This window comes from Mauremys mutica, chromosome 1 (assembly GCF_020497125.1).
Source record: "Mauremys mutica isolate MM-2020 ecotype Southern chromosome 1, ASM2049712v1, whole genome shotgun sequence".
NCBI classification, from domain to species: Eukaryota; Metazoa; Chordata; order Testudines; family Geoemydidae; genus Mauremys; species Mauremys mutica.
In genome coordinates this window covers 361355633-361382638 of record NC_059072.1, presented here as the reverse complement: position 1 = coordinate 361382638, position 27006 = coordinate 361355633, and the positions used below count along the sequence as shown (strand labels likewise).

The window sequence follows — 27006 nt, the reverse complement described above, 5'->3', positions numbered from 1 at the left end:
ACTGGTGGTGATACTGGGAGACTGGATTGAAGTAGACTTTTTATGGCCTGGTCAGCGGTGCTGACTGCAGCCACCATGGTCCCTTTTCGACCAGGCCTTCCTGTCAAAAACTGGACATCTGGCAACAGTAGTGCCAGCCACTAGACCCTGCCCTCCCCTCTGCTGCTGTGTTGGGCCCCAGATCACTCCTGTGGATTGCACACAAAATTGAGCTTTATTAGCCACCTGCAAGCCCCAACCCTAACTTTCGTCCAAGGCCCGGAGGCGGCTCTCCTCTTCGGAGGCGGTGCTGTTGAGTGACGGGGACAGCTTCCTCTGCCGGGCCTGCATCCTCTCCCGCAGGGCACACAGGTTCTCCACGCGCAGCGCTGGCGTTCTGTCGTGTACGTGGCGAAGGTGGGCGTGAGCACGATGCAGGTGGAACCAGCACACCTGGCTGCTCTTGCCAGGACATGACCCTGGCTGCGGAAGCCCAGTTTCCAGCCTAGCCCAGTGCCCACGGCGCTCCTGATTAGACACTCCGACTGTCCCAGATGTGTCCTCGGTGGCATTTCCTCCCACGCCATTGGCTGGTGTGGCCACCCCGTGTGACCTGGCCTTGCCTGGCCTCCTGTGTGTGCCCTGCCGATCCTGGACTTCCTCTCCCACCAGGGATTCCCCTTCTCTGCTTCTGGACCTTGTTCTTCTACCGGTGGGCCTCCCTCTGCTGCCGGATCTCCACTCTCTGCTGTGGGCCAGGATCCCCTCGCTGTCCGGTCCTCTGGCCCTGCTGCTGCACCGCGGGCCTTCCACCCGGCTCCTGGAGAGACCCCGTGGGCGAGAAGGGCTGAGTCCCCGACCCCTCTGCTCTCTGAGCTTTGTTCTGGAGGACTCCATGGGAGACGGCTGGTTGGAGCCCAGGGCTGCTGAGCCAGACTGTGAGACTCCTTTGCCTCCTTCTCCCTTGTGACTGCCGGTTGTTCTGGCGTCCCTGGCAGCGGGGCAGGCTGGGGGTGGTGGCCATGGGGCAGAAGGTCCCGCTGGCACAGCCGTCGTCCCACTGGGGTCATGCACTTTCCCCTCCCTGCATTCGCTCACTCTCAAAGTCATCCGCTCTTGGTATCCACCATACTCTGCTGAGGGCCCTGTTTCCTTTGGAGAAGGTTCTTCTCCCCTGGTCACGCTGTCCCCTCGCCTGGCACTGTGGGAGGCTGCCCCGGATCCCTGGGGAGCCCCATTCCCTGGCAGCCCCCTGGTCCGAGTGGCTGCGGCTGGCTCCTTTCTCCCAGCACCGTCCCTCTCCTCTGCGCTGGAACACAGCTGGCATCTCCTGACCTCTGCCCGCACGTGGATGTTGGCGTTGAAGGTCACACTCTTGGGGGATGGGGCGAGTTTCTGAGGGGGCGGCGGGGCTCCGTGTGGTGCAGCCACTGACCTGTCAACCTGCCCTCTCTTCTCCACCGATGCCCTGGAGGTGACGCGTTTGAGGAAGCCCAGCATGATTCCCCTGAAGGTGGAGCCCTTCCCCTTGCCGGGGATGGACAGTGACTTGGCCCCTCTCCCTGGAGGTGCACGGGGCGGCTGTTCAGCCCCGGGCGGTGCCTCAGTCAGCACCAGGGCCTCTGTCTGCCTCATGCTGGTTCCAGCCCTGGGGCCTGTCCCCTCCGCTGGCATCTCTCTCATGCCGCGTTGCCCCTCGGTGTCCCTCCTCTCCTTCCACCCCAGGCTGCCTTCTCCTTCCGCATCCCAGGCTGACACGGCCTTGCTGTCCCAGTCCCCGACCATCTCCTCAGCGCCAGCGGGACCTTCGTACAGGGGGGCGCCAGCTGCACGGTCCAGATCCTGAGACTGCTGGTAGGATGCACCTTGCTCCCCTCTGCAGGCATCACCTGACGTCTTCCTGCCCCTCGGGCGCATGTGAGTCTCTAGCTGAGTCCTCGTCACGTCTGACTTCCCAGGCCCCTTGGCAGGACAGGGCTGGGGGCTGAATCCCTCCTCACCGGCGGTGAAGAGACCATGGCACGTCTCACACAGGTACTGGTTTGCCTGGCTCTGGGACTCTCTGATCAGTCTCTGGCCCAAGGAGCTAGCTGTCGGGAATCCCGGCTCTCCTGTGCCCGCGGGGTGGGCTCTTTCTCCCAGGGCTTCCTGACGGGGCCCTCCCAGCTGGCTTTTCCGGCCCCTCCTGCGCTGCAGCCGGATGTTCATTTCCCGCCTGTGTTCCTGGGCAGCGGCTCTCAGCCGCTCAGCTGCCATGTCGGCATAGATGGCCTGGGAGCGTATGACGCAGGGCGGCAGGACGAAGGAGCCCAGGGCCTTCTGCGCCAGGTGGATGTCCAGCCGGTGTGCTGTGGCCCGCGGAGAAGCAAGATGCACCCGTGCCAGCGTGGGCCCCTCGGGCACTGGGTGAGAGGCTGCGCGAGAGCTTTCTCCCTCAGACCAGTCAGAGGCCCTGGATTCGCTGCCCTCCAGAGATGACGGAGAGGAGGCAGGCGGTTCATATTTTGCCACACTGGGAGTGCCCTGCCCCTGCCATCCGGGCTCAGCATGCAGAGGGCTCGGAGCTGCCGCGTCTCCTAGCAGAGTTGCTGACCCCCTTGCATGGATACGCTGCATCTGCCACCCAGGAGAGCTGGCCCCCGGAGAGCGGGCGCCGTCCCACCCCTCTAGCTTGCAGCATGGGCAGTCCAAACATGTGCAATGGCCCATTTCCAGGTGGCCCACGATTTCCAGAGACAGAGGCTGCTTCCCCCCTGGGCCATGGCGGCTACGACTCCGGGCTATTCTCCTGAAGCTGGATTCCAGCTCCTGCAAGATCCTCTTCTCATTCCAAATGGCTGTCTCCACAGACGAGCTCCGGGAGCGCCTGCCGGTCTTCGCCATCCGCGGAGCTCCTTCGCCATCGTGGGTCCTGCACTGCCCGGGACTTTCCTCAGAGCTCTGCTCTCTCTGCTGTGGGTTGGGCTCATGGGCCACCGGGCACAAGGCCCGTCCCTGGGACTCCTGGGCCCTGTGGGAAATTCCCAGCACCTTCTTCCTGGGAAAGTCCAGGGTGGATTTCAGCTCTTCCTTGTCCTCCAGGAAGCGGCGTGGGGAGCTGGGGGGCCCTTCCCCATCGCTCGTCTGGGAGGTCTCCTGGCTTCTCCTGCTGCTGCTCCCCAGGGTGTGTTGGGACACTGCCTCAGGGCAGATGGCTTTGCCCTCCTTTACCCCCATTTCAAGCCAGTGCTGGGACCGGTGGGTGAGGGGCTCCCCGGGGCATGGCTGGAGCTCTTCCGATTGCCCTGTGGAGAGGGCTGTAGGACCTTGGGGGGGTGTAGGGGAGACATGGAGCAGGGGCTGGGTTTGGCCTCTGGGCTCTGCTCCTGGTGGGGCAGGCGGCAGGAACATCTGTAGGGACTCCAGGATCCTCTTGGGCAGGCCCCATCTCCGCTCCAGGGCCAGTTTCCTGATGTGTGACTCCAGGCGCTCCCTGGTTTCCGTGTGCAGGAAGAGCAGGCTGCCCGTGGCGAAGCTCTCGCTGGCTGGGGCCTGGGCCCGCCTCGGGGGGCCCCTCCCAGGCAGTGGGGGTGTGAACGCGCCCAGGGATCTCAGCACCACCCGAGGTAAGCCCCACTCATGCTGGAGCTTCTTTCTCAGGATATGGCTCTCCAGATGGTCCCTGGCCTCGGCTGTGACCAGAGGCGGCCCCGTGACCAGAGGCGGCTCCTTGTAGCCGTTCCTCTCCGGCTCCTCAGCCCCCATGCGTCCAGCCAGGCCCATCTGAGTCTGGGCCCTCCCTGCTGCACTCCCCAGCCGCACAGCTGGAGCCTTCGGCATCATCCTCCGCAGAGACGCCGCCTGCAGCGTGGGCAGCCCCCAGAAATGCACCAGCTGCTTGTGTCTCACGTTCATGTCCAGGGTATTCACAGCCGTGGGCGGCAGGCAGAGCAGGGAACCGGCCCTGGGCTTGGGGGGCTTCTGGCCTGCGCAGATCAGCCTGGGGAGGCGGATCCTCTCCCCCTCCCTGGCCACTCTCTGGGATCTCTTCACCAGGGCCGGCCTCACCCCCAGCCTGATCTCTAGGCACTTCCTCGCAAGGTGCCGCTGGAGCTCATCCCTCCGCTCAGCAGCAAGGCCATGCGTTCTGCTGTCTCCTGCCAAGCGGCTCCCTGCGGGGACGTCTGGCTGGCAGGGCCTCAGCCGGCTTTGCCCAACGCCCCTTTCTCCACCGGCCCCAGGAAGCTGTGGGCCAGCCGGCGGGGCAATAGCAGCAAAGAGCCGCAAGGACTCCTGGATCCTCCGGGGAAGGCCCCACCTCCGCTGCAGCATCAGCTTCCGGAGGTGACGCTCCAGGCGGCCTCTCGTGTCCCCGTCCATGAGCGAAGGCTCCTGCCCCAGGACGAGGACGTGCAGCTCGGCGCGCTGGCGGGCTGCGGTCGGCCCCGGCAGCGGGGGCTCCGGCACAAAGGCTCTGAGCGACCGTTCGATGAGTGCGGGGAAGCCCCATTCATGCTGCAGCCTCTTCTTCCTGATGTGCAGCTCCAGGGCCTCTCTGGCCTCCGGGCCCAGGAACAGAGCCTCCCGCTCCCAGAACTCGACTTCCGCCTCACGGGGTGGAACCGGCCCAGGGGGCGCCCTGGGAACCATCCTGCTGAGGGACTGGGTGTAGAGAGTGCCCAGGCCCCACAGGGCCGTGAGATGTTTGTGCTGCACATTCAGCTCGAGGTGGCAGACGTCCTCCGGGTGTACGAAGGGCAGCAGGGGGCTCCTGGCTTTGGGGGCCCTGTCCCCAGCAGGGATCAGCTTGGGGAGGGGCAGCCGGGACACGAGATGCAGCCTTTGCCAAGAGCGTCTCACTGCAGCGGGGACGGCCCCCAGCCGGGTCTCCACACATTTCTTTGCCACGTGGATCTGCAGCCGTTCCTGAGCATCACGTCCCAGGCTGAGCCGCGGGTGAGGAGCAGCGACCACTCTCCTGGCTTTCCCCACGCCCCGCTCCAGGTGCACGGTGCTCTTGTGCCAGGGCAGCAGGGAAGGCCCCTCTGCATCCCTTTCCGTGGGGCCGTGGGGCCTGAACTCCGCAGGGGCTGAGGCAGGCTGGAGCAGCCGCACCGACTCCTGGATCCTCCTGGGCAGCCCCCAGCGCCGGTGCATGAGTCTCTTGCGGAGGCTGAGCTCCAGCTCTCGTCGGCTGCCCTCTCTGAGGAAGGACAGCTCAGGCTGGAGAATGGCCACGTCCCTGTCGGCCGACGGAGGGGCCTTGGGCTGGCCGGGGCGGGGGGCAGCCGCCATCAGGCCCCGCATGGATTTCTGGACGATGAGAGGCAGCCCCCACTCGTGCTGCAGCCTCTTCTTCCTGACGTGCAGCTCCAGGGCCTCTCTGGCCTCTGGGCCCAGGAACAGAGCCTCCCGCTCCCAGAACTCGACTTCAGCCTCAGGGGGTGGAACCGGCCCAGGGGGCGCCCTGGGGACCATCCTGCTGAGGGACTGGGTGTAGAGAGTGCCCAGGCCCCACAGGGCCGTGAGATGTTTGTGCTGCACATTCAGCTCAAGGTGGCAGACGTCCTCCGGGTGCACGAAGGGCAGCAGGGGGCTCCTGGCTTTGGGGGCCCTGTCCCCAGCAGGGATCAGCTTGGGGAGGGGCAGCCGGGACACGAGATGCAGCCTTTGCCAAGAGCGTCTCACTGCAGCGGGGACGGCCCCCAGCCGGGTCTCCACACATTTCTTTGCCACATGGATCTGCAGCCGTTCCTGAGCGTCACGTCCCAGGCTGAGCCGCGGGTGAGGAGCAGCGACCACTCTCCTGGCTTTCCCCACGCCCCGCTCCAGGTGCACGGTGCTCTTGTGCCAGGGCAGCAGGAAAGGCCCCTCTGCATCCTTTTCTGTACGGCTGCGAGGCCTGAACTCCGCAGGGGCTGAGGCAGGCTGGAGCAGCCGCACCGACTCCTGGATCCTACTGGGCAGCCCCCAGCGCCGGTGCATGAGTCTCTTGCGGAGGCTGAGCTCCAGCTCTCGTCTGCTGCCCTCTCTGAGGAAGGACAGCTCGGGCTGGAGAATGGCCACGTCCCTGTCGGCCGGCGGAGGGGCCTTGGGCTGGCCGGGGCGGGGGGCTGCCGCCATCAGGCCCCGCATGGATTTCTGGATGATCACAGGCAGCCCCCACTCATGCTGCAGCCTCTTCTTCCTCACGTGCAGCTCCAGCTCCTCCCGGGCTCCCGGTGGGAGGAAGGGCAGCTCCTGCTCCGTGAACTCGGTCCCAGCTGCGCGGGAGCTGGCGGGCGGCAGGGCGGGCGAGGGGCCTGCGTGGAACAGCTTGGCCAGGGACTGTCGGTACAGCGTGGGCAGCCCCCACCTGAAGCTCAGGTGCTTGTGGAGAAGGTTGAGCTCCAGGTGATCCGAGGCCGCCTGCTCCAGGAAGAGCAGCTCCCGGGGCCGCAGCTCCAGGGATCTCTGGCCCGGCCGAATCAGCTGGGGCAAGGGGAGCTTTCCCACCCGGCGGGCGGCTTCCTGTGAGTGTTGGGCCATGCGGGGGATCAGGCCCAGACGGATCTCTATGTTTTTCCTGGTCACATGTCTCTCCAGCAGCTGGTGGCATGTGTCCCGACTGAGCTGCTGGTGCCATGCAGTTCCCAGGGGCCCGGCTAAGGAGACAGCCACCGCTGTGGGGCCCACGGGTGCCGCCCTGGAGGGTGATTCTCTTGGAGCCCTTCTCGCTGACAGCCCCCTGAGCGGCCGGCTGGCCCTTCTGCCTTGCGTGTCTGGATGTGTCCCCGGAGCTGCGGTCGTGGGGAGCATGAAGCCCCGCAGGGACTCCTGCACCCTCCTGGGGAGCCCCCACCTCCTCTCGGCCACCCTCCGCCGGATGTGGGCTTCCAGCTCCCTCTTGGTGGCCAGAGGGATGGGAGGGGCCCCGCTGCTGACACGGAGCTCCATGGCTGCCGGCCGGTCGCTCCCCTTGGGCCTGGGGCGCATGGGCGGGGGTGGCATGAAACACCTCAGCGATCGCCGCACCAGGCCCGGCAGGCCCCATTCGTGCTGCAGCCGCTTCCTCAGGACATGCCTCTCCAGCAGCTCCCGGCCCTCGGGGGCCACGAAGGGGGTCTCCAGGGGGCAGAACTCGATGGCCACACCCAGGGGCAGCAGGGGGGCGGGTGGCATGGGCGGGCAGGGCACCATCTTTGCCAGGGACTCCATATACAGGGTGGGGAGAGCCCAGAGGTACTGGATGTGCTTGTGCCTCACGTTGAGCTCCACGCTGCCTGCCTTGCAGCTGAGCAGGGGGCAGAGCTGGTGGCGGGCCAGGGGGGCCTTCCAGCCTGGGGGGATCAGTTTAGGCAGGAGCAGGTCTCTGTGCCCCAGGGCAGCCATTTTCTGAGAGCTCCTCAGCACGGCGGGCAGCGTGCCTAGTCTGATTTCCAAGCCCTTCCTGGCAATGTGCCCCTGCAGCTCCCGGGTGTCTCTGCAGCAGTGCGAGCCGGGCGCGGATTTGGACGCTCTGGCGGGGCCCTGGGAGGCCTGGGCTGGGGCTCTAGCTGTGAGGCCGGGCATCTGGGCTGCCCTCGTCACTGGGCCTGCCCCCCTTGGAGCCCATCTCCCAGACGGCAGGGGGCCGAGCCGGGGGTGTGGAGGTGTGGCTGGCATCAGCAGCCTCAAGGACTCCTGGATCCTCCTGGGCAGCCCCCATCTCTTTAGATGCACCATCCTCTGCAGATGCCGCTCCAGCTCTGTCCTGGAGGCGACGCTCAGGAAGGGCAGGGCCTGTGGCATTGTCACCACCCTGCCTGCCCCCGAGGGTCTGCGTACGATGGGTTTCGGTGCTGGGGGCATGAAGATTTTCAAAGCGCTCTGCAGGGTGCAGGGCAGCCCCAGGGTGTGCTGCAGCCTCTTCACCTGGACGTGCCGCTCGAGACTCGCCCTGACGTCGCGCTGGAGGAAGGGGGTCTCCGCTTCAGCCAATTCGAGCCTGCCGGACACACGCAGGGCTCCAGGGCTGACCCGCGCCGGGGGTCTCCCAGCCAGAGACGTTGGAGCTTCCCCCGTGGCCCTGGGTGCCGTGCTTTCTTGGTCTCGCTGGCGTTTGGCCTCCCGCCCTGACATCCTGGTCCCGCCTGGGGACTTGGCCAGAAACGGCACCCAATTGGGGCGATGCGCCTGCCTCTGGGGAGCGGCCTGGGGGCTCCTTGCTCTGCCTCTGCACAGGAAACTCCCGACCCAGCCATGTTCCGCTTGGCTTGGAGGGAAGGGCTCGTGCTGGGCAGGAGCGGGGCTGGGGTACTCCTCATGCCCAGGAAGAAATGGCTCGTGCTGGCTTGATCCAGTTCTCAGCTCCCAAGCGAGTAGGGGCGGCTTGTGCTGGAGAGAAGAGGAGCTCTGGGCCTGCTCTTGCCCGCGAAGGAGAGTCTTATCCCAGAGAGAGGAGCAGAAGAGACATTCGTCCTGCTCCGTGGAGGAGCCTTTGGCCTGCTGTGGGCGGGACAGCCTCTCCTCATCCTCCCTTGGCGGGCGGCGCTCCGTTTTCCGGCTGCCTGCCTGGCGCTCGGGAGGGGAGCGGGACTTGCTGGGTGGGAAGGGGCCCTGCGCCGGTGGGAGGACCTGGTCGCCTATAGATGTCCTAGAGTGGCACCACCGCAGCACATCCAGGCTTCTACCGAGCAGGTCCCTCCCTTTGGAGCGGGAGGCGGGAGCAGGAGGTGACCCTGGCCCGGCAGGGACCCACGCGCTGGCCCTGTCGGCGTATACCAGCCGCTCGGCTTGCCAGGCCGCCTCGTTGCACAGGGCACAGTCTGAGTTGTCACATAGCAGCTGGCGGATGGAGCGGCGCCTGGCGGCTCGGTGAGCGCGGCATGGGCGGTCCCGGCACAGCCGGTCACGTGGCTGCTTCACCCGCTGCTTCTTTGCACCTAAAACAGAACAGCAGAGAGGGCTTCTGAGGAGAGATGGGGCCTGAACGTAGCGAGGCCCACGGGCACCTGAACCGTGACCCCACCCACCTGTACCACCTCAACCCCGAATCCCCATTCCCGCACTGCTCCTAACCCCGAGGCCCTGCCCCGTGCCACTCCTTCTCCCAGCGCCCCACCCGGCTGTGACCCATTCCTCCCGAGGCCTCGCCCCCACACCAAGCCCCGCTCCTCCGCCACTGCTTCCCTCCAAGAGCCTGCCCCCCGCTTGCTCTTTCTTCTCTGCACACCGTGCCTCCTGTTGCTCGCCCTTACAGCCACTCAAAAGTCAGAGGGCATGGCCCCCCGGCCCCCTCATTCCATTGCCCTGGCCCCAGGCCACTCTGCGCTGCTGCTCCAGAACCAGGCATGCTGAGCTTGTGAGAGCCCGGAGCCCGATGAAACACTCCACCAGCACCACGCTGGGCCCCCTCTCAAACACTGCCAGTGCTGTGAACCTGGCCATGGCGAAGTCCCAGTGCTGTGAACCCGGCCCAGGCATCGTGCCAGGGCCGTGAATCTGGCCGGTGCCCTGTCCCAGTACCAGAAACCCGGATGGCACATGGTCCTGGTGCAAATAACCCAGCCGGTGCCCCAACCTGCAGAAATCCCACCAGTGTGCGGGGTCCCAGGAAATCTCTCTGGTAAATGTCAGGGGCTGGCGGCACCTAGCAGCCTTGGCCTTGCAAGCCCTGGTACGATGCACAGCAACGGAGTGCCAGGGGGCTACACCCCTATCCAAGACAGAGCAGACGGGGTGAAATAAAGACAAGATCTGCTGGGCAGTGGGCAGTGCCTCCTGCTGGCAAAGCTGCCCTGTTCTGGGAAGGGCAGGTAGCTCCCCCCCGATGCTCACCATTAGCCTGCGCAAAGCCCTGGAGGACATGGGGACAACCTGCCAGAGGGGACAGACAATCGGGTGTTTGCCTCCATCGCTGCAAAGCCCCCAGATGATCGTTCGTTAGCAGCATGTCAGCTTATCCCGGCTCCAGTCAGCACCTTGGCTCTTGCTCCCATCCCCAGGGGCAGGCCAAGTCTGGGGGGCCTCGTGTGGGACCCCTGGGCCAGAGTGGAGGCTTGGGAGAAGCCCTGGGATTCTGAGCCAGGGAGCCGTCAGGGAGCGTGAGGCAGGGCCTTACCTTCTCCCTCGTCCTCCGTCCCCCTCCGCCGGAGCCTGCGGACCAGAAGAGCCTGCGGGAGCCAAGGAAGCGGCAGAGTTACGTGGTACCCAGACTGAGGCCGTGCAGTGCCAGCCTCCCGCACAGCCCAGCCCGGTGCCAGGGGTGCCCACCCTTCCCTCCACCTCCTGCAGCTGGAGAACTCCAGGCTCCTTCGGCCATGCCCCGTGGTCCCCACCCGAGTGTCATTGGAACAATCCTGGGTCCCCCTCCCCCCGACATCGGGGCATCGCCACACCAGAGTGGGTGATTTCTGCCCCCAGTGTTATGAGTCGAATGAGGACCAGGCCCTTGGGCTTCGCAATGTGCTCTGGCTTCCTCTTCTCTCCCCATCTCCCCTGGTTCCCACCTGCGAGCCCAGCTCCCCAGCTGATCTGGGACCCGAGGCAGGATCCCCAACTGACCACACCCAAAGATCTGTCCTGGATTCTCCCTTTCTCCCCCCACCTCTTGCCTGCCCTCTCCCTGGCTGGCTGGGAGGCCAGGGACCCAGGAAAGCTTGTGGCTTTGGGAGGGAGCTGGGAGGGTTTGTTGGTCAGCTTTCCCCAGCGGAGGAAAATAACTGGCCAGAGCCGGCTTAGTGCCAGGGGTGCCGGGAAGCCTGGGACCACGAGGGAGAGCCCTGGCATTTCTAGCACTAGCTGGTTGTCGGGGCAGTAAGGAACAACCAATGAATGAGCCACGAGCTCTGTCTGTGGCCCTGTCTCTCGCTGCAGATGTGCCCCACCAGCCCAACGGGGCCTGGTCAGAACAGGGGGCCTCGGGCGCTCCTACCCACCCACCCTCCCTTCCGTGGGGCTGTGTCCAGGCAAGCGCAGGATGGCTGAAGGGGGTGGGGGGTGGGGGAGGGTCCTCCTACCATCCTGCTTCTCCAGGAGAAGCTGTGCTGCGTCGCCATGGCCACCCAGATGAACAGGACCAGAAGGACGCAGGTGTACAACACCCAGGAGCTGTCAAAGCAGGCACAGAACCAGCTCTGCATGATCCCCACTCCCGCGTCAAACATGCTGGGAAGGACGGTCTGGACACGCACTGGGCGTGGAGACACTACACTCCCTGCTGCTGCTGTGGCTGGATCTCGCCTGAGGGGCTGTTTGTTCCAGTGACACATCATAAAGGGCCAGGACCAGGCGGGTCCTGACATCACAAAGGGACTGCAGGCATCAGAGGTGGGCAAGACCCTGGCTCCCTGCAGCCCCTCCCCAGCCCCCCATGTAGCTACTTAGAGACTGACTGAGTCACCCTGTAACCTTCTCTTCATTAAGCAAAAAAGATTGAGCTCCCTGACTCTCTCACTAGGCCGCAGGGTTTCTAACCTTTGAATCAGTCTTGAGGCTTTTTTCTGACTTCTCTTTCATTGATAACATCCTTCTGGAATGGCGTTCACCAGCATAAGCCCTTGGAGAATGGCATTAAATTGGAGTAACACCACAGTGAATCAGGCAGGCGCTGTGAGGCTCTGGATGTCAACATCCACCGGCCAATGTCAGAAGACATGATACTGAGCTAGATGGACCTTTGGTCTGATCCAGTATGGCCGTTCTTATGTGCCACCATCTTCAACCGTGGCAATGTTCAATTCAGAGACAGGGAGAGGAGAATTTTCAGAAGAAAATCTGATAAGCAATTCTCTGCTCAGTATGACTAAGGTTATCTCCATTTACTGTACACATTCACACAACATTGCCCATGCTTGCATTTTATCAGGAGATTCGCTACATTTGATGCAAAGCCTCAGATGCTGGAGTCACGTGATTATATGAGACTCTCAGCTTCCATGACAACAATAAGTAAGTTTCTGGCATTCATGGTTGTTCAGAAAAGAAAAAATGTGACCAAGTGCATCCTAAAGATTGAAAACCCAGAAGGTGAATAAACAGAATCCAAATTTATTATTTTTTTTAATCATGGTTTTGGAACCAATCTCTCGATTTTTATGGGACCTGACTCAAGATTTTTGCACTCTGGAGGGTCATAACACTGACATTATATAGTACAAACTGTTCTGTTTGCAATGCATTTGCGACCTTTTGATAGCCCTCTTATTTTTCATGTAGAGTTTAAATAAATAAAAGTAAACTGAGTTGTGGAGCTTTATTTTTGATAAATCTGGGAATTAGAGCGACAGCCATGCCTATATTATTATTAGACCTGGTCCAAATTTTCAAAAGAAACATTTTTGCTGAATTTGATGACTGGGCCAAGACAACACAGCAAGTCAGTAGCAGAGCCTAGACCCAGGTTGCTTGACACCACGTGTCTGCTGATGCACAGCCTACCTTGTGTAGCGTGTGTGTGTGTGTGTCTGTGAGAGAGCGACAGGCAGACAGTGCACGCAGTTACCCCTTCATGGGCTACAAGTCTGCCTGACACAACCTGCCAGGCGTTGCCGTTGTCTTTGGCAGTACGCTGTACTCTGGTCGGAGCAGGCAATATAAAACTCAGCGTAACATTTCTCGTCAGGTTTAGGTCACACCCGTCTACTTTTTCTGGGTACTAGACCTGCATGTGGGGGCATCATTAAACCGAGGCTATTTTTAAGGTACATGCAGGCCCCCATAGGGGTGGGGTGGGGTGGGGGCAGGGCCTTGGGGAGAAGGGGCAGTGTGCGGTGGGGAGTTCGGGGAGAAGGGACAGGATGAAGGCACAGCCTCGGGGAGAAGGGGCTGCGTGGGGGCAGGGGATTGGGGAGATGAAGCGGGATGGGGGCAGGGCCTTGAGAATAAGGGGTTATGTGGGGGCAGGGGCTCGGGGAGAGGGGGTGGCATGGGGGCAGGGGCTCAGGGAGAAAGGGCGGGGTGGGGGCAGGGGCTGGAGAATAAGGGGTTATGTGGGGGCAGGGGCTCGGGGAGATGGGGTGGCATGGGGGCAGGGGCTCAGGGAGAAGGGTGGGGTGGGGGCAGGGCCTCAGGGAAAAGGGGCAGGGTGGGAGCAGGGCCTCAGGGAAAAGGGGCGGGATGGGGGCAGGTACTTGGGGCTTAGGGTGGTGTGGGGACAGGGCCACGGGGAGAAGGGGTTACGTGGGGGCAGGGGCTCGGGGAGAAGGGGTGGGGTGGGGGCAGGGCCTCAGGGAGAAGTGTGCCAGGCTCAGATATAATTACATGGGCCTATATCTTCAAAGGGTGTCTAGGAAACTAAGATTTAGACCCCGGTCCTTGTGCCAATGGGCTGGCAATGTAATTTCCAGCCTGGCACATGGCAGGGGCAAACAGCGGTGCATAGGAGATGGACAAAGAAGGACCAAGGTTACAGCCAGCTGGTTATTTACTGAGGTCCCCACTTCAGCAAAGTGCCTTGACTTCAGTGGAACTCGAAGAGCTTCAGTTGCTTAGCTGTAGTGAGCCCAGTGTGTGTGGGGGGGGTGGGGGCGTGGGGATGGGGGGCTGGACTGGAAAAAATGTACCAGCTTCCTTGGGATATCAAGACAGGGCAGGGAAGATACAGCCACACGGGGGTCTGTTCTCTAGTACTGTCCAGTGAGAACTGGGGCTCCCATGGGCTCCACTTAAGGGGACCTAAGGAGAATGATTCATGGATTCCAAGTCCAAGTCCATTGTGATCATCTAGTTTGACTCTCTGTACAGCACAGGCCAGAGACCAGCCTCACAATAGTTCCTAGAGCAGAGCTTTTAGACAAAACAGCCAATCGTGATTCAAAAATTGCCAAGTGATGGAGAATCCACCAACAGGCTGGGTAAATCTCTTAGGCAAGGATTTATTGAAGGGGATACTCTATATCATAGACAAGAGAAGAGGAGAGACATTGATAAGTGCAGGTAGGGACTGAAGAAAACCAGAAAGTCCCATTCAATTACATCCTATGAAGGCAGACATCTAAATATCAACAAAGTCTCTAAGTGCTTGTGTACCAATGCTAGAAGTCTAAATACTAAGATGGGTGAACTTGAATGTCTGGTATTAAATGAGGACATTGATATAACAGGCCTCACAGAAAAGTGATGGACCGATGATAATGAATGGGACAGGGGAATACCAGGGCACAAAATGTAGAGAAATGACCGTGTAGGTCATGCTGGTGGGGGAGTGGCACTGTGTGTGAAAGAAAGAGACAGTTAAATATAGTAAAAATCTCAAATGAATCAAACTGAACCATAGACTATGGATAGAAATTCCATGCTTGGATCAGACTATAGCAGTAGGAATATATTACTGACCAGCTGACCAGGATGGTGACAGTGACTGTGAAATGCTCTGGGACATTAGAGAGGTTACAATAACAAAAAATCCCAATACTAATAGGGGATTGCAACTATCCCTGTATTGATTGGATACATGTCACCTCAGGACAGGATGCAGACAGAAAATTTCTAGGCACCACTAATGACTGCTTCCTAGAGCAGCTAGTCTTGGAATCTGCCAGGCGATAGGAAATTCTTGATTTAGTCCTAAGTGGAGCACACGGTTTGGTCCAAGAGGTGAATATATCTACAGCACTTGGTAATAGTGACTATAATGTAATTAAATTTAACATCCTTGTAGGGAGGGAAATACCAACAAAGCTCACCACGGTAACGTTTAACTTCTGAAAGGGGAGCTACGTAAGAACGAGGTAGCTTGCTAACAGACGTTAAAAGGAAGAGTAACAAGAGTGAAGTGCCTGCAATCATAGAATCATAGAATCTCAGGGTTGGAAGGGACCTCAGGAGGTAACTAGTTCAACCCCCTGCTCAAAGCAGGACCAAACCCAACTAAATCATCCCAGCCAGGGCTTTGTCAAGCCTGACCTTAAAAACCTCTAAGGAAGGAGATTCCACCACCTCCCTAGGTAACCCATTTCAGTGCTTCACCACCCTACTAGTGAAAAAGTTTTTCCTAATGTCCAACCTAAACCTCCCTGTGACGAGGCGGTTCTGGCGGGACCCAACTGAGAGTGCCAAATCAGGACCGATTGCTCAAACAGGGCAGTCACAGCCCTAGGCTGGGGTTTTTCCACCTCTAAGGCAAACCAAACCAGCCAGACAAAAGGGACTTTGGTTTCACCCCACTGGCTAACCACAAGTCACACAAGCAATTTCCTTAGACACTCCAGTCTCCCAGTATCACCACCAGTGCACTTGTCCTGGGGAGGAATGGTTATGAAAACCAACACCCCAATAAAAGTAAAAGGTTCTCTCGATCCCAAAGAATCAAGCCCCAGATCCAGGTCAATATACACATCAGATCTTACCCACAAATCACGCTGTTGCCAATCCTTTAGAATCTAAAATCTAAAGGTTTATTTACAAAGGGGAAAAGGTAGAGATGAGAGCTAGAATTGGTTAAATGGAATCAATTACATACAGTAATGGCAAAGTTCTTAGTTCAGGCTTGCAGCAGTGATGGAATAAACTGCAGGTCCAAATCAAGTCTCTGGAACATCCCCCGCTGGGATGGGTCATTCAGTCCTTTGTGCAGAGCTTCAGTTTGTAGCAAAGTCCCTCCAGAGGTAAGAAGCAGGATTGAAGACCAGATGGAGATGAAGCATCAGCCTTATATAGGCTTTTCCAGGTGTAATAATCTCTTTGTTCTCACTGTGGAAAATCACAGCAAAATGGAGTCTGCAGTCACATGGACAAGTCTCTGCATACCTTGCTGAGTCACAAGGCGTGTCTGCCTTCTCTCCATGGGTCAATTGTATAGCTGATGGTCCTTAATGGGCCATCAACCAGGTTAGGCAGAGCTAACACCAGCTTGTCTGGGAGGCTTCCCCCAGAAGCACAGCACAAACTTGAAATACAGACAGCATAGAGCCAACATTCATAACTTCAACTAAAAATGATACAGACATACAGACAGCATAATTATAACCAGCAACCCATAATCTGGTCTTAGACACCTTAGATGACCCCCTATATCTAAGATTTGGTGCCACTGCAGGACCTTGGTTGCAACCCATGTTCTATATGGTCCCAATTTATATCAATAACGTCACAGGAGGTCAACAAGCATGTGGACCAAGGAGATCCAGTAGATATAGTGTACTTAGATCTTCAGAAAGCCTTTGACAAGGTCCCTCACCAAAGGCTCTTAGGCAAAGTAAGCTGCTATGGGATAAGAGGGAAGGTGCTCTCATGGACTGGTAACTCATTTAAAAATAGAAAACAAAGTGTAGGTATAAATGGACAGTTTTCAGAATGGAGAGAAGTAAATAGTGATGTCTCCCAGGGGTCTGTTCTGGGACCAGTCCTAGTCAACATATTCATAAATGTTACCAGATCACCTTCATAAAGCAGCAGACCCACACCATCCCTGATCATTCTTTTTTGTCTGACATATTGGTAGAACCCCTTCTTGTTGTCTCTAACATTTCTTACCAGCTGTAACTCAGTCTTTGCCTTGGCCTTCCTGATTTTGTCCCTACATGCTCATGCTATTCCCATATAGAATTCCTTGGTGACATGCCCCCTCTTTCATTTCCTATGTGTATCTCTTTTGGTTTTGAGATAGCTAAAAAGCTCCTTGTGTAGCCACATTGGCCTCCTGTGGCTCTTCTTATCTTTCCTCTGCATTGGAATAGCTTAATGTTGAGTAGCAAATAGCGGGGAGTTCCATTCTTTGCTTTGAGGTAGGAGGTCTTGAGATATGTGATCCTCTCCCTGCACTGGACACCGTGCCCAATGGATCCCCATCTCTACCAGCCTCTTGGTGATATTTTCATATAAATGCAGGTTTTTGGAGCTCCTGCTAAAGCCGTGGATCTTGTTGTCCTCACACCACATGTAGACCAGAATCCTGGTGTGTTCTTCTGGCCAGCTAGCAGTGTGCTGGGTGGTGAGCATCTTCTCTGCTTTTTCCACATGCCAGGCATAGCTATATTTGTAAAATCATGCAGTATATGGGAAATTAAGGGTTAAATACCAAGGGGCTGTATTTGAACCAAGAAGTTGTTTCCGGTTCATGGGAGGTAGAAGGGCTGGAATGCACAGGCCCAAGGAATTGTGGGATAGCGTTGTCAGACAACCTGAACATGAACCTGACAACAAAAGCTTTAGCTACAGCCTCACTGCAAAGTCACCTGGTCATGTGCTACAGGAGAAAGCAGGCTCATACCCATAACCCTGGGTGAGCCATTAAACCCATATTCTGAAGAGGGGCAGGTGCATGTCAGCAAGCATTGCGTGTGGAAGTCTGGGGAGTTGGGCTTAAACATGTGTCACAGTCCATGTCCACACTGCAGTGCCGACATACCCTAAATAGTTTGCGCCTTTTCCCCACATAGTCAGCTTGATGCACATCTGAAACTGCATTTCAGATGTGCTGGGATGACACTTCAAGTCTGTTCTCCCTTATCTTGTGCTCCTTATTGAAAGGAATACAGTACTTCACTTAAATCACAGGTCAGAGTCATCTCCCTATTGGCCCCTCCTTCCCAGGGTGTCTCTTATTCCAAACCCACACTCCTCTCATGTTCCTGCACAGCTCATTTTCTCTCCCCTGATTATTACTGTAATTCGATGGCACCAAAAACTCTTTTTGCACTAACAGAATTCCTCCCTGCACTTTCATTCTTTTGGCTTCCTCTCCAAGGCTACCTTTTGGCCTTGGCAGGGCTGAGGGACATGGTCAGATGCTTCCTGGTGACTCATCCTCCCTGATTGATCTAACCTCGTCATCTCTAGCTTGCTTCTTGCTTGCTTATATATACCTGCCCCTGGAAATTTCCACTACTTGCATCCGAAGAAGTGGGTATTCACCCACGAAAGCTCATGCTACAAAACGTCTGTTAGTCTATAAGGTGCCACAGGATTCTTTGCTGCTCCTGGTGACACTGTTATTCACCCTCCTAAGGCTGGAGACACATCCAGAAGTCACTGCTCCCACAGAGTGAAGCACTGGGTCTCAGGTAATAGTTCCTGAGTCCTTTGGAGGGTGTAGTTAGTCGTTGGCTATGTGTTATTTCTGTGTGCTGTCCCAGCTCTGCACAGATAGCCATCAAAGCAGACCTCGACCAAACTGCACAATAAGACCACAAGACTTGGTTTGTAGTGAAGGTACCCAGCCAGGTTTGTTGTTGATGAAGCACCAAGCTAATGCTCCAGCTCAGTGATTACAGGTACACTGACACATGAATGCCTGTGACAATGGACCAGCTCAGTGAACAGTGAGACTTTCCGTTCCTCCGCCAGGCCAGCCAAAGACACTCCCTCTGAGACCCCTCTTTATACACTGATACAAACAAGTAATGTATTGCCCCTCTGACGTGGTGTGTCCTAGCATCATCTTTGGGGAGTGTGTTTGTACCATACTTGTACCATACCAGGGTGTTCTGGTACCACCTCTCTGGAATGTTTTACATGAGTGTCCTGTGCCTAGCACTTCTTAGGAATGTGTGTGTTTTTGCAATACCAGCTCTGTTCTTGCCAGGTTATAATATGGCTGTTCCCCAACCCCCGAGGTTAGGCAAGGGTAAGGCAGCCCCCCACTGAGCAGCCAGCCGGCAGACTCACATTTTTCTATATGATTGAATCTTAAACCTGAAATAATCACGTGATTTGGGGTGGGGGCAACGTTTTCCCTGGAGTGAACCTAATTTAATGCTAACAGGTGGCCCCTCTCCCCTCATCTCCACAGGCCAACCAGAGCCACCAACACTGTTTCTGTCTCGCTGGTGCTGGGGAGGAGGCTGCTGGGGCCCAGGCAGGTGTGTTCCAGGGGAGCTGCTGCCATCCTTCCACCCCGGATTTTCCCGCCTCAGGAATTGTTGCTTTTAAAATAATAAACTCAGAAGCTGCCCAGCTCCCTCCGCTCTCCTCAGCTAGGCCTGGAAATGCCGCACCCCCTTGTCAGGGACTCTAACCCCGACAGCAAAATTCGTTGTCTGTTCACAGAGAGACAGGCAACACCAGCAAGGTCCGATCAAAAGCCCTTTATTGACAAGTGCACACATCAACAAAGGGCCGCTCGTCTCCAGTGAGAACCAGCAGGCACTTTACAGCTTAGTATTAGCCTATATAGTCAGTTTTATTACATCATACATCACTCACTTGAGCAAAACCCACCCCTCTTTGTTTAACAACTTAAAACTAGACACTTTTAATATATACACATGCCTAGACTTTATGTCTACAACTTTAGATTATTAATTATATCTTAACAACACCCAAAAGTTAGAAATACAGGGGAGTTTTAAACAAACCTATAATTCAACCAGAGAGTTAGAATCTGAACCGTGGGATGCTAGAGTTTCTTATCAGTTCTTCAAACACTGTCCTTAGCACAGCTAATGGTATGCCAGGAATGCAATCCCTGGCTTATCTCAGGCTTATCTCACGTTTTCCAAGGCTCTGTAAAACAATGCTGCTTCTCAGTACTTTTCCACTCTGGGATTACCCAGAAACCTCTTTTAGCCTGACTTTAGTCAGGTTGGCATAACTGTTTTGCCTGCTACATTTTCATTCAGGCCTAACACCCTGCACCCCACAGGATCACCGCAGTCTCTGTCTATTGCCACGGGCGAGTTGCGATCTGGGGGGGGGGGCTGGTTCTGAAGCTACAGCCCTTCATGAAACCTGGCCCCTTCACAGGGCTGGGGGCAAACCCCACCATCTCGCCAGTGCACTGCTCGGGTTTCTCTGGCACCAGCAGTGGCCTCAGGACATGAAACTACTGGCAGCCTGCGGCACCTGTGAAACTACTCATCCATTTGCAGAGCAGTGTATCCGCGCAATGGCTGCCGGGCAGGGGGTGCTATCCCTACAGAGCAATGGCTGCCGGGCAGGGAGGTGCTAGCCCCACAGAGCAATGGCTGCCAGGCGGAGGGGGGGTGCTAGCCCCACAGAGCAATGAATGCCAGGCGGGGAGGTGCTATCCCCACAGAGCAATGGCTGCCTGGCGGGGCGGAGGTGCAGAGAGGGCTAGCCCCACAGAGCAATGGCTGCTGGGCGGGGGAGGGGTGGTATCCCCACAGAGCAATGGCTGCCGGGCAGGGGGGTGCTAGCCCCACAGAGCAATGGCTGCCAGGCGCAGGGGGGATGCTAGCCCCACAGAGCAATGGCTGCCGGGCGGGGGGTGCTAGCCCCACAGAGCAATGGCTGCCGGGCAGGGTGGTGCTACCCCCCCACAGCAATGGCTGCCGGAGGTGCAACCCCCACAGAGCAATGGCTGCCGGGCGTAGGGGGGATGCAACCCCCACAGAGCAATGGCTGCTGGGCGGAGGGGGGGTGCTACCCCCACAGAGCAATGGCTGCCGGGCAGGCTGGTGCTAGCCCCACAGAGCAATGGCTGCCGGGCAGGGTGCCCACAGAGCAATGGCTGCCGGGGGTGCTAGCCCCACAGAGCAATGGCTGCCGGGCGGAGGGGGGGTGCTATCCCCACAGAGCAATGGCTGCTAAGGGGTGGCTCGCGCCCATTCCCGGGGGAGGATGAGAACTCGACGCGGCTGTCTGTTAGCCCCGCCCCTCCGCTCAGGCCCCGCCCGCTGCTGGGACGGAGCGGACGCCTCCCACGCTCCCTGTGCGTAGTGAGGTCACTTCCGGCGCGGCGGCGGATAAGCCGCCCCGCGCTGCCGTTACGGCCTCTTTTCCCTCGCGCAGTGCAAGATGGCGGACGTGCAGGTCAGGGCTCCGCGCCGGGGGTGGGAAGCGGCTCGCTCGGCTCCTGCGAGGGGGATGGGGCGCGTCTGACCCCCCCCGTGCCTCCCCCGCACGCCGGGGCCTGGCCGGGCGAGCGGGGCCTAGGGGCGGCCCGGAGGGAGGAGTCACGTAGCAGGCGCCGGGCCGCGTGCGGGGCCGAGAGCTCCCCACGCGCCGGGCGGCTCGGCCCGTGCCCCCGCTGCGGCCGGGGGGTGCGGGGCCCTGGAGCCGGGGCCCCTCCCCGAGAGGCTCGTGGGCCTGGCGCTGTGACACGCAGGGACTCGGGCTGGTTTCACTGCGCGCCCCCCCCCCCCCCTCCCGCGTGGGGGTTTTCATCCCCGGCCCCGGGGAGTTAACCCGGCCGGGCTCCAGGTACAGGGTCACCGTGTCTCAGGGCCGGTCCGCACGGGCCTTGCCACAGCTCCAGCGTGTCCCCTGGGGAGGTGCAGTATCCGCATCTCCGCGCCACAGTGAGGAACTCCAACCCCCCCAGTGCGAAGGCGGCTGGCTCCAGCTGGCGGTCTCGGGTGCATTATTTGGGTGATTTTCTTCATTTTAACTTGGCTTTTTTTTTGGTCTTTCCCAAACAGACGGAGAGGGCTTATCAGAAACAGCCTACCATCTTCCAGAACAAGAAGCGGGTGCTTCTGGGAGAGGGAGGCAAGGAGAAACTCTCCCGTTACTACAAGAACATTGGCCTGGGCTTCAAGACCCCCAAAGAGGTATAATTTTGTGTGTGAACAAATGTGAGCCAAGCCACAGCTGGTCCTAGCTCTGGCTTGCTAGTCTTTTGGGGTGACTCATGAATTTGCCCTTCATATGGGGCAGAGGGTGGGGGAAGAGGTTGAAGCTTTAAGGAAAACTCATTACGCATTTTAATACCTTCATGAAAAGATTAGTATAGAAATGGTATTAAGTTTGGGCTAGAAAAATAAAATCCAATAGGATAGAGATAAGTTCAGCCCCAGACTGTCAATGGCCAGAATATTTCTGTCAAAATAGCAGGTTAATAGCCAGTGGATAACCCAGGAGGTTATGAAAAGCAATTTCTGCAAACTTCAGGGTGGTTCTTTTCCTTGCTGACATGTGATGTTTTTTCTCACGATGGTCTTCTGAGTCTCACAGGTGAAGGGGCTTTGACGACAGTTGCCGAGTGGCCTTGCTGATGTCAGTTCATACAGACAGGAATAAAGGAGGTGATGTGCCTCATGCTTACAGTACCAGTCCTGTCGTAGCACCCAAGTTCACCTTCTGGGGTGCAACAAGTTTTCATTGATGGTAGATTTCTGCAGCACTCGTTAACTTTTTAGCTCCAAAGTGCTGATGTCAACTTTCTCTGTTTTCAGGCCATTGAGGGCACTTACATTGACAAGAAATGCCCGTTCACTGGTAATGTCTCTATTCGTGGTCGTATCCTGTCAGGTAAGGACTAAGGAACACTTCTGTTCTGTGAGTAGAATTGTTACTTTGGATAAATTTCAAAACCTTTTGGTTATGTGAACACCCTGCAGGGAATAGCATTTGGAGGCCTGTGTGAGTAGAGCTGTTTAGGATGTGGATCTATCAGTTAAACAAAATGTAGGCATATGAGCTTATTAATGGAAAACGGGTTTGTTTGGAACTTGCATAGACTAGAGCAGGCTGCAGATGTCCTTGAGTCTGAGCCTGCTGGAACTAGAGACCCCAGCATATTGGGTTATTGTTCAAGGCGGTAGCCATTTCTTGCCTTTAATGTGCAGCCCACTCTTTAGGATCTCAGATCCCAAGACACTAAATGCCTCCTTCAGGTTTGTACGCTTCCTGCCAGAAATTAATTGCTGTCTCCCCTTTTCATTGCTCCTATGGTCCTGAGCTGCAAATGATGTTATTCTCACGATGGTCTTCCAAGTCTCATGGTGAAGGGACTCTGACGACACTGCCAAATGGCTTTGCTGATGCCTGGCAAAAGGACCCAGGAGACAGTGGCAGTACCCTTGTAGAGAGAGTTGCTACCTCTTATCTTAGGAGAAGCTCTTTACACTGAAATAGAACTGTTTTGGCTGACCTAGATAGTGAGGAGAACATCAACTTCAGGGGCCATGCTGCTATTGAAAAATGCATGCAGAGGCTACAGCAGGGGTCCCCAACATGATGCCCGTGGGCGCTGGCATCTAAATGCGCCTGGGTCCTGGCCGGTGGTCGAGCATCCGCCGAATTTTGGTGGCCGCTGACAAGTGGCGTCATCGAGAGGCATCACCACCGAAATGCTGCAGTAATTTGGCGGCATTTCGGCAGATGCTCGACTGCTGCCACAGTCCTTCGTCTGGCACCTGCCAGATGAGAAGGTTGGGGACCACTGGGCTACAGACTCAATAATGTCCAAATTATCTGATGCCATCCTTTGATGGTTAAATACTGAGTAATCCATTTCTAATATACAGTGGATTACGGAGCTTAACCAATCCTTAATGAGTATTAGAAATAACTAATTAGCTGCCATCTTCCAAATGTAATACAGGGTAGGATAGAGAGAAATGTAGTGCCTCTGTTAATGCGTGAAGGAGGATGGGCAAAGCAGGGGGGCATGTAATCAATAGCTCCAAGTATAGCGTCCTATTGAAAATTCCAGGAAAAGGTCGGGGACAAGTCTCCAGTCTGTACAATCAAGGTTGATGGTTTAGGCATGTAAGTGCACTGTACTGTATTGGATTTATTTTTATTTTACTATAAACCATTGGTAAGAGTTATACGATAGCATGATAGGAAAACTTACCATATAACCCTGAAGGTCCCCAGCCTCAGTCTATGTTGCCTGAGTCTTACTCTCCAGACTGGAGCTTCTTTTGGGAAGTCTCTGGTCTTATCTATACTAGGAGGTTTTTGCCATTGTACTTGTACTGGTGTATATCAACTTGCAAAGCCATTCTAGTGTGGATGCAATTATACCAGTTTTCTGAACCAGCAAAAGTGTACTGGCATAAGCACAGTTAGACTGGTATGTGTCTGCACTAGGGCTGATACCAGCATAGCTGTGCTGGTTTTAAACTTAAAAAAAAAATACCTTGACCAATATAACTATACTGGAATAACTTTGTAGACCAGGCATCAGTAAAATATTAACTTCTGCTTAAACACCACAACTAAGCGCTTGGTGTTCTTTCCCCTTCTACCCCCCCGTATTCCCACAGGTGTGGTTACCAAGATGAAGATGCAGCGTACCATTGTCATCCGCAGGGATTACTTACACTATATCCGCAAGTACAACCGTTTTGAGAAACGCCACAAGAATATGTCCGTACATCTCTCCCCCTGCTTCAGGTGAGCACAGGAGTAGTACTGAGGGTGCACTGTCTAGCAGTGATTTGAAGGGAAGAGCGCAGCACCAGTAATCTGAGCACTGATGACCCTCTACTTAGGTCATTACATAGTCTGTCCATACTGTTCACTAACCCGCCCTGGAGACTTCAGGCCCCAGAATGCAATGATCGGCACAAGACGATGAGTCAGGGTATTTGTATTAATCCATTCTGATAGAGACTGACCATGGGCAAGCTGTTTATCTTCTACCTCCGTTTTCCTATGTGCAAAATGGGAATCGCTTACCTGTCTTGCTAGTGTGGTGGTAAGGTTAAAGCATGCACGTGCTTTGAAGCTGAGAATAAATGCTCAGTCTCAACCCAAACAGAAAGCTGTTCAGATCAAAGGGAAGCACGAGATACCCAAAATTGTAGTTGGTGACTGCACTTCTATCTAGAATGGTAAATGAAGTGAGTCAACACTGTAAAACTATATGGGCTGTGCTCTTACCACTCCTGACCCAGAACCTGTTTGGTGGTGGTGATGTCTAAACTCACGATGGTCTGCAGAGCCCCCTGTGGTGAAGGGGGACTGCTGAAAATGCCAGTCTGGCAATGCTGAACCATAAAACATGTTCTGGTCTGGCAGCCCCCAGTCTCAAATGCTTCTCTGTGCAGGTACTTTCTGGAAAACTGTCAAACCTGTATGTGTAGGGATGTTTATAAAGTGAGCTGTCTGCATGTGGCATGGTCACATTGGTAAATGTCAAAGATCTTACAAGGTTTCCTGGGAGGAAGCCTTCTTGCAGTACTTAGGACAGGGGACTTGGTGTAAAAACTGAGTCCCCATTCTTAGTGCTGTCTGACTTTTATTCTGTGATCTTGAGTAAGTCACTTCATCTCTGTTCCTTATTTATCCCTCGGTAACCAGGGATTACTTGCTTACCTCCCTGGAGCTTGTAAAGCTTCATAAGTATTTATAAAGCTCTAAGATCCTTGGAAGAAAGGTATTTGATCAGAATATAGGGAACCTTTCAAATGACATGTGAAGATAAATGTACTGAGAGTAGGGAGTGCGGGTCCTGTAGCTTGAACAACACTCTGATCCTCTTGTCTCTGGGAGGTCCTGGATTAGCATTTCAGTCCAAATTCAGGTGACTGAGAACCAAGCAAGAAGCTTTTTCCAAGTACTTAGGTAAGGATTGCAAGGGGAACACCTGGTCTTTGCCTGGGCTATGTGTCCTCAAGTGCTTGCTTTTAATCCTGATTATTATTCCCCTGTGGAAACTGTGTACTCTCTCTTACATATTGACACTTGCTTCACACATGCCAAAACCAAAGGCTAGAAAGACCTGGTTTGGTGGTGGATGATGGACCTCTCACTTACTGAAAGCAAATGCCACCTGTTTGGCACTTAACAGCAGAAGGGGCCTTTAATACGTTCATGAGACCTGTTTCTCGGTGTTGTCTTGTTCAGTTGCGTTTAGTCTCTTCAGTGCTGTGCTGACACACATCTGTACTGCAGGAACAAATTTCTGGTGGCAAAGAATCTGCTGTTTAGCTATCTAAAAGCAGCTATGCTTTTTTCCAGGGATGTCCAGATTGGGGATATTGTGACTGTGGGGGAATGCCGTCCCCTCAGCAAGACAGTCCGATTCAATGTCCTCAAGGTCACAAAGGCTGCTGGCACCAAGAAGCAGTTCCAGAAGTTTTAAAGGCGACAAATGGATGATCAGGATGAATAAAACCTTTGTAAAAATGTGTTCAGTTTGTGATCTAAAATGAGCAGGGATGGCATGCTAAGGGGCATGAGACTGCAGGACTCTAGAAAAGGATAGTGGCCTTGTTCCAGGTCCTAGGGTAGCTCCAGGAGTGCTGCATGGGCACATGTCAGTTCTAAGTGTGCAAAAAGGTGGGGAGGAGGGCTTTGTACACAGAAGGTATGAATGGTTTTGGCTTCCCTGTAGGACTCCTATTTCCACATAGAAATCTTTGCTTGCTCCTTGGTACCAGCCAGTGGAACAATGCAGTGAGGTTTCAGTGAGAGCTGGGGTGTTGGATTTTTAGTGAATCCCTTCTCCCAAGTGGTTTTGTTTGAGTGAAATAAGTATCAACAGCCTTTGAAAAAGGAAGTGAATACACTTTTAATCAGGCTTCACTTCTCCCTGTCCTAGCCCTGCTACTTTAAGACTTTCATAGTCTTCCGTGAAAGTCTGAACAAGACTAAAATTTCTTATATCAAAAATGGGTTTTCTTTTTAAAAAAGGATGAGTGTGCTTTAGGTACAGTAAAACCTCAGAGTTAAACACCTTGGGAATGGTGGTGGTTTGTAACTGAAATGTTTGTAACTCTGAATGAAAATTTTATGGTTCTTTCAAAAGTTTACAACTGAACATTGACTTAATACAGCTCTGAAACTTTACTATGCAGAAGAAAAATTCTTCTTGTAACCATCTTAATTTAAATGAAACAAGCACAAACAGTTCCTTGTTGTGTCAAATTTTTTTAAAACTTGATTTTTTGGTAGTAGTTTACATGTAACACTGTACTGTATTTTGTCTTTGCTGGAGTCTGACTGCTTTCTTCTGGTTCTAAATGAAGTGGTGTTTAACTGAGGTTCTACTGTACATTGATGCTGAAAGCTCACTTCTCTGGTTCCTACATATCCCTGCCAAAAAAATGGAATGTTGCTAGCCAATGGTTGTAGATTAAAATTGCATCCTTCAGTGAAAGGCAAGAGTAGACTCATGTTGCTTTGCACTAGGGTTAGTCATTGCTTCTCTTGTTCTCTCTAGCTCATGGCTGGGCAAACTTTTGGCCTGAGGCCTACAGTGGTGTTCTGAAACTCTATGGTGGGCTGGGTAGGGAAGGCTGTTGCCTCCACAAGCAGCCTGGCTCCCTCCCCCTTGGATGGGTCAGAGGTTCTGAGGGGACACCAACAGCCTCTGCCTGTAACTGCCTCTATCCAACCCTCTAGCTTCCTGCCCCCTGACGGGTCCCTCCCACAACTATCCAACTGCTCCCTGTACCCTCACTGCCCCTTGGGATGCCCTGCCTCTTCTCCATCTCTCCCACTGCACCA

At 55.7% G+C, this 27006-nt stretch overlaps 2 protein-coding genes and 3 non-coding genes across 5 annotated transcripts; 4 read left to right on the top strand and 1 right to left on the bottom strand.

Moving 5' to 3' along the window:
* Nucleotides 1-194: 194 nt before the first annotated feature.
* LOC123374416 lies at nucleotides 195-11150 on the bottom strand. The gene is made up of 3 exons (XM_045024374.1): nucleotides 10938-11150; nucleotides 10040-10091; nucleotides 195-8861 (listed from the first exon to the last, which is right to left on the bottom strand). Exons 1-3 carry the CDS (start codon nucleotides 11082-11084, stop codon nucleotides 241-243), a joined length of 8820 nt encoding a protein of 2939 aa, XP_044880309.1. The 5' UTR covers nucleotides 11085-11150; the 3' UTR covers nucleotides 195-240.
* A 9352-nt stretch (nucleotides 11151-20502) lies between these two features.
* On the top strand, nucleotides 20503-25685 carry RPS11 (ribosomal protein S11). The gene is made up of 5 exons (XM_045024358.1): nucleotides 20503-20631; nucleotides 21240-21371; nucleotides 21996-22071; nucleotides 23817-23946; nucleotides 25516-25685. Exons 1-5 carry the CDS (start codon nucleotides 20617-20619, stop codon nucleotides 25637-25639), a joined length of 477 nt encoding a protein of 158 aa, XP_044880293.1. The 5' UTR covers nucleotides 20503-20616; the 3' UTR covers nucleotides 25640-25685.
* LOC123362334 lies at nucleotides 21731-21824 on the top strand. The gene has a single exon (XR_006576433.1). It is a non-coding gene; the product is annotated as a small nucleolar RNA SNORD35 (small nucleolar RNA).
* Nucleotides 22503-22593, top strand: LOC123362333. The gene has a single exon (XR_006576432.1). It is a non-coding gene; the product is annotated as a small nucleolar RNA SNORD35 (small nucleolar RNA).
* LOC123362332 lies at nucleotides 24461-24555 on the top strand. The gene has a single exon (XR_006576431.1). It is a non-coding gene; the product is annotated as a small nucleolar RNA SNORD35 (small nucleolar RNA).
* Nucleotides 25686-27006: the final 1321 nt, after the last annotated feature.

What these genes read in the sequence shown, in the direction of transcription:
- LOC123374416 (XM_045024374.1), bottom strand. Translation starts at nt 11,084, where the DNA reads ATGTTTGACGCGGGAGTGGGGATCATGCAGAGCTGGTTCTGTGCCTGC. An exon ending in TCTCCTGGAGAAGCAGGATG is followed by an intron (nt 10,092 to 10,937) that starts GTAGGAGGACCC and finishes TGGCTCCCGCAG; the next exon opens with GCTCTTCTGGTCCGCAGGCT. An exon ending in GACGGAGGACGAGGGAGAAG is followed by an intron (nt 8,862 to 10,039) that starts GTAAGGCCCTGC and finishes GTTCTGTTTTAG; the next exon opens with GTGCAAAGAAGCAGCGGGTG.
- RPS11 (XM_045024358.1), top strand. An exon ending in GCTTCAAGACCCCCAAAGAG is followed by an intron (nt 21,372 to 21,995) that starts GTATAATTTTGT and finishes CTCTGTTTTCAG; the next exon opens with GCCATTGAGGGCACTTACAT. An exon ending in TCGTGGTCGTATCCTGTCAG is followed by an intron (nt 22,072 to 23,816) that starts GTAAGGACTAAG and finishes GTATTCCCACAG; the next exon opens with GTGTGGTTACCAAGATGAAG.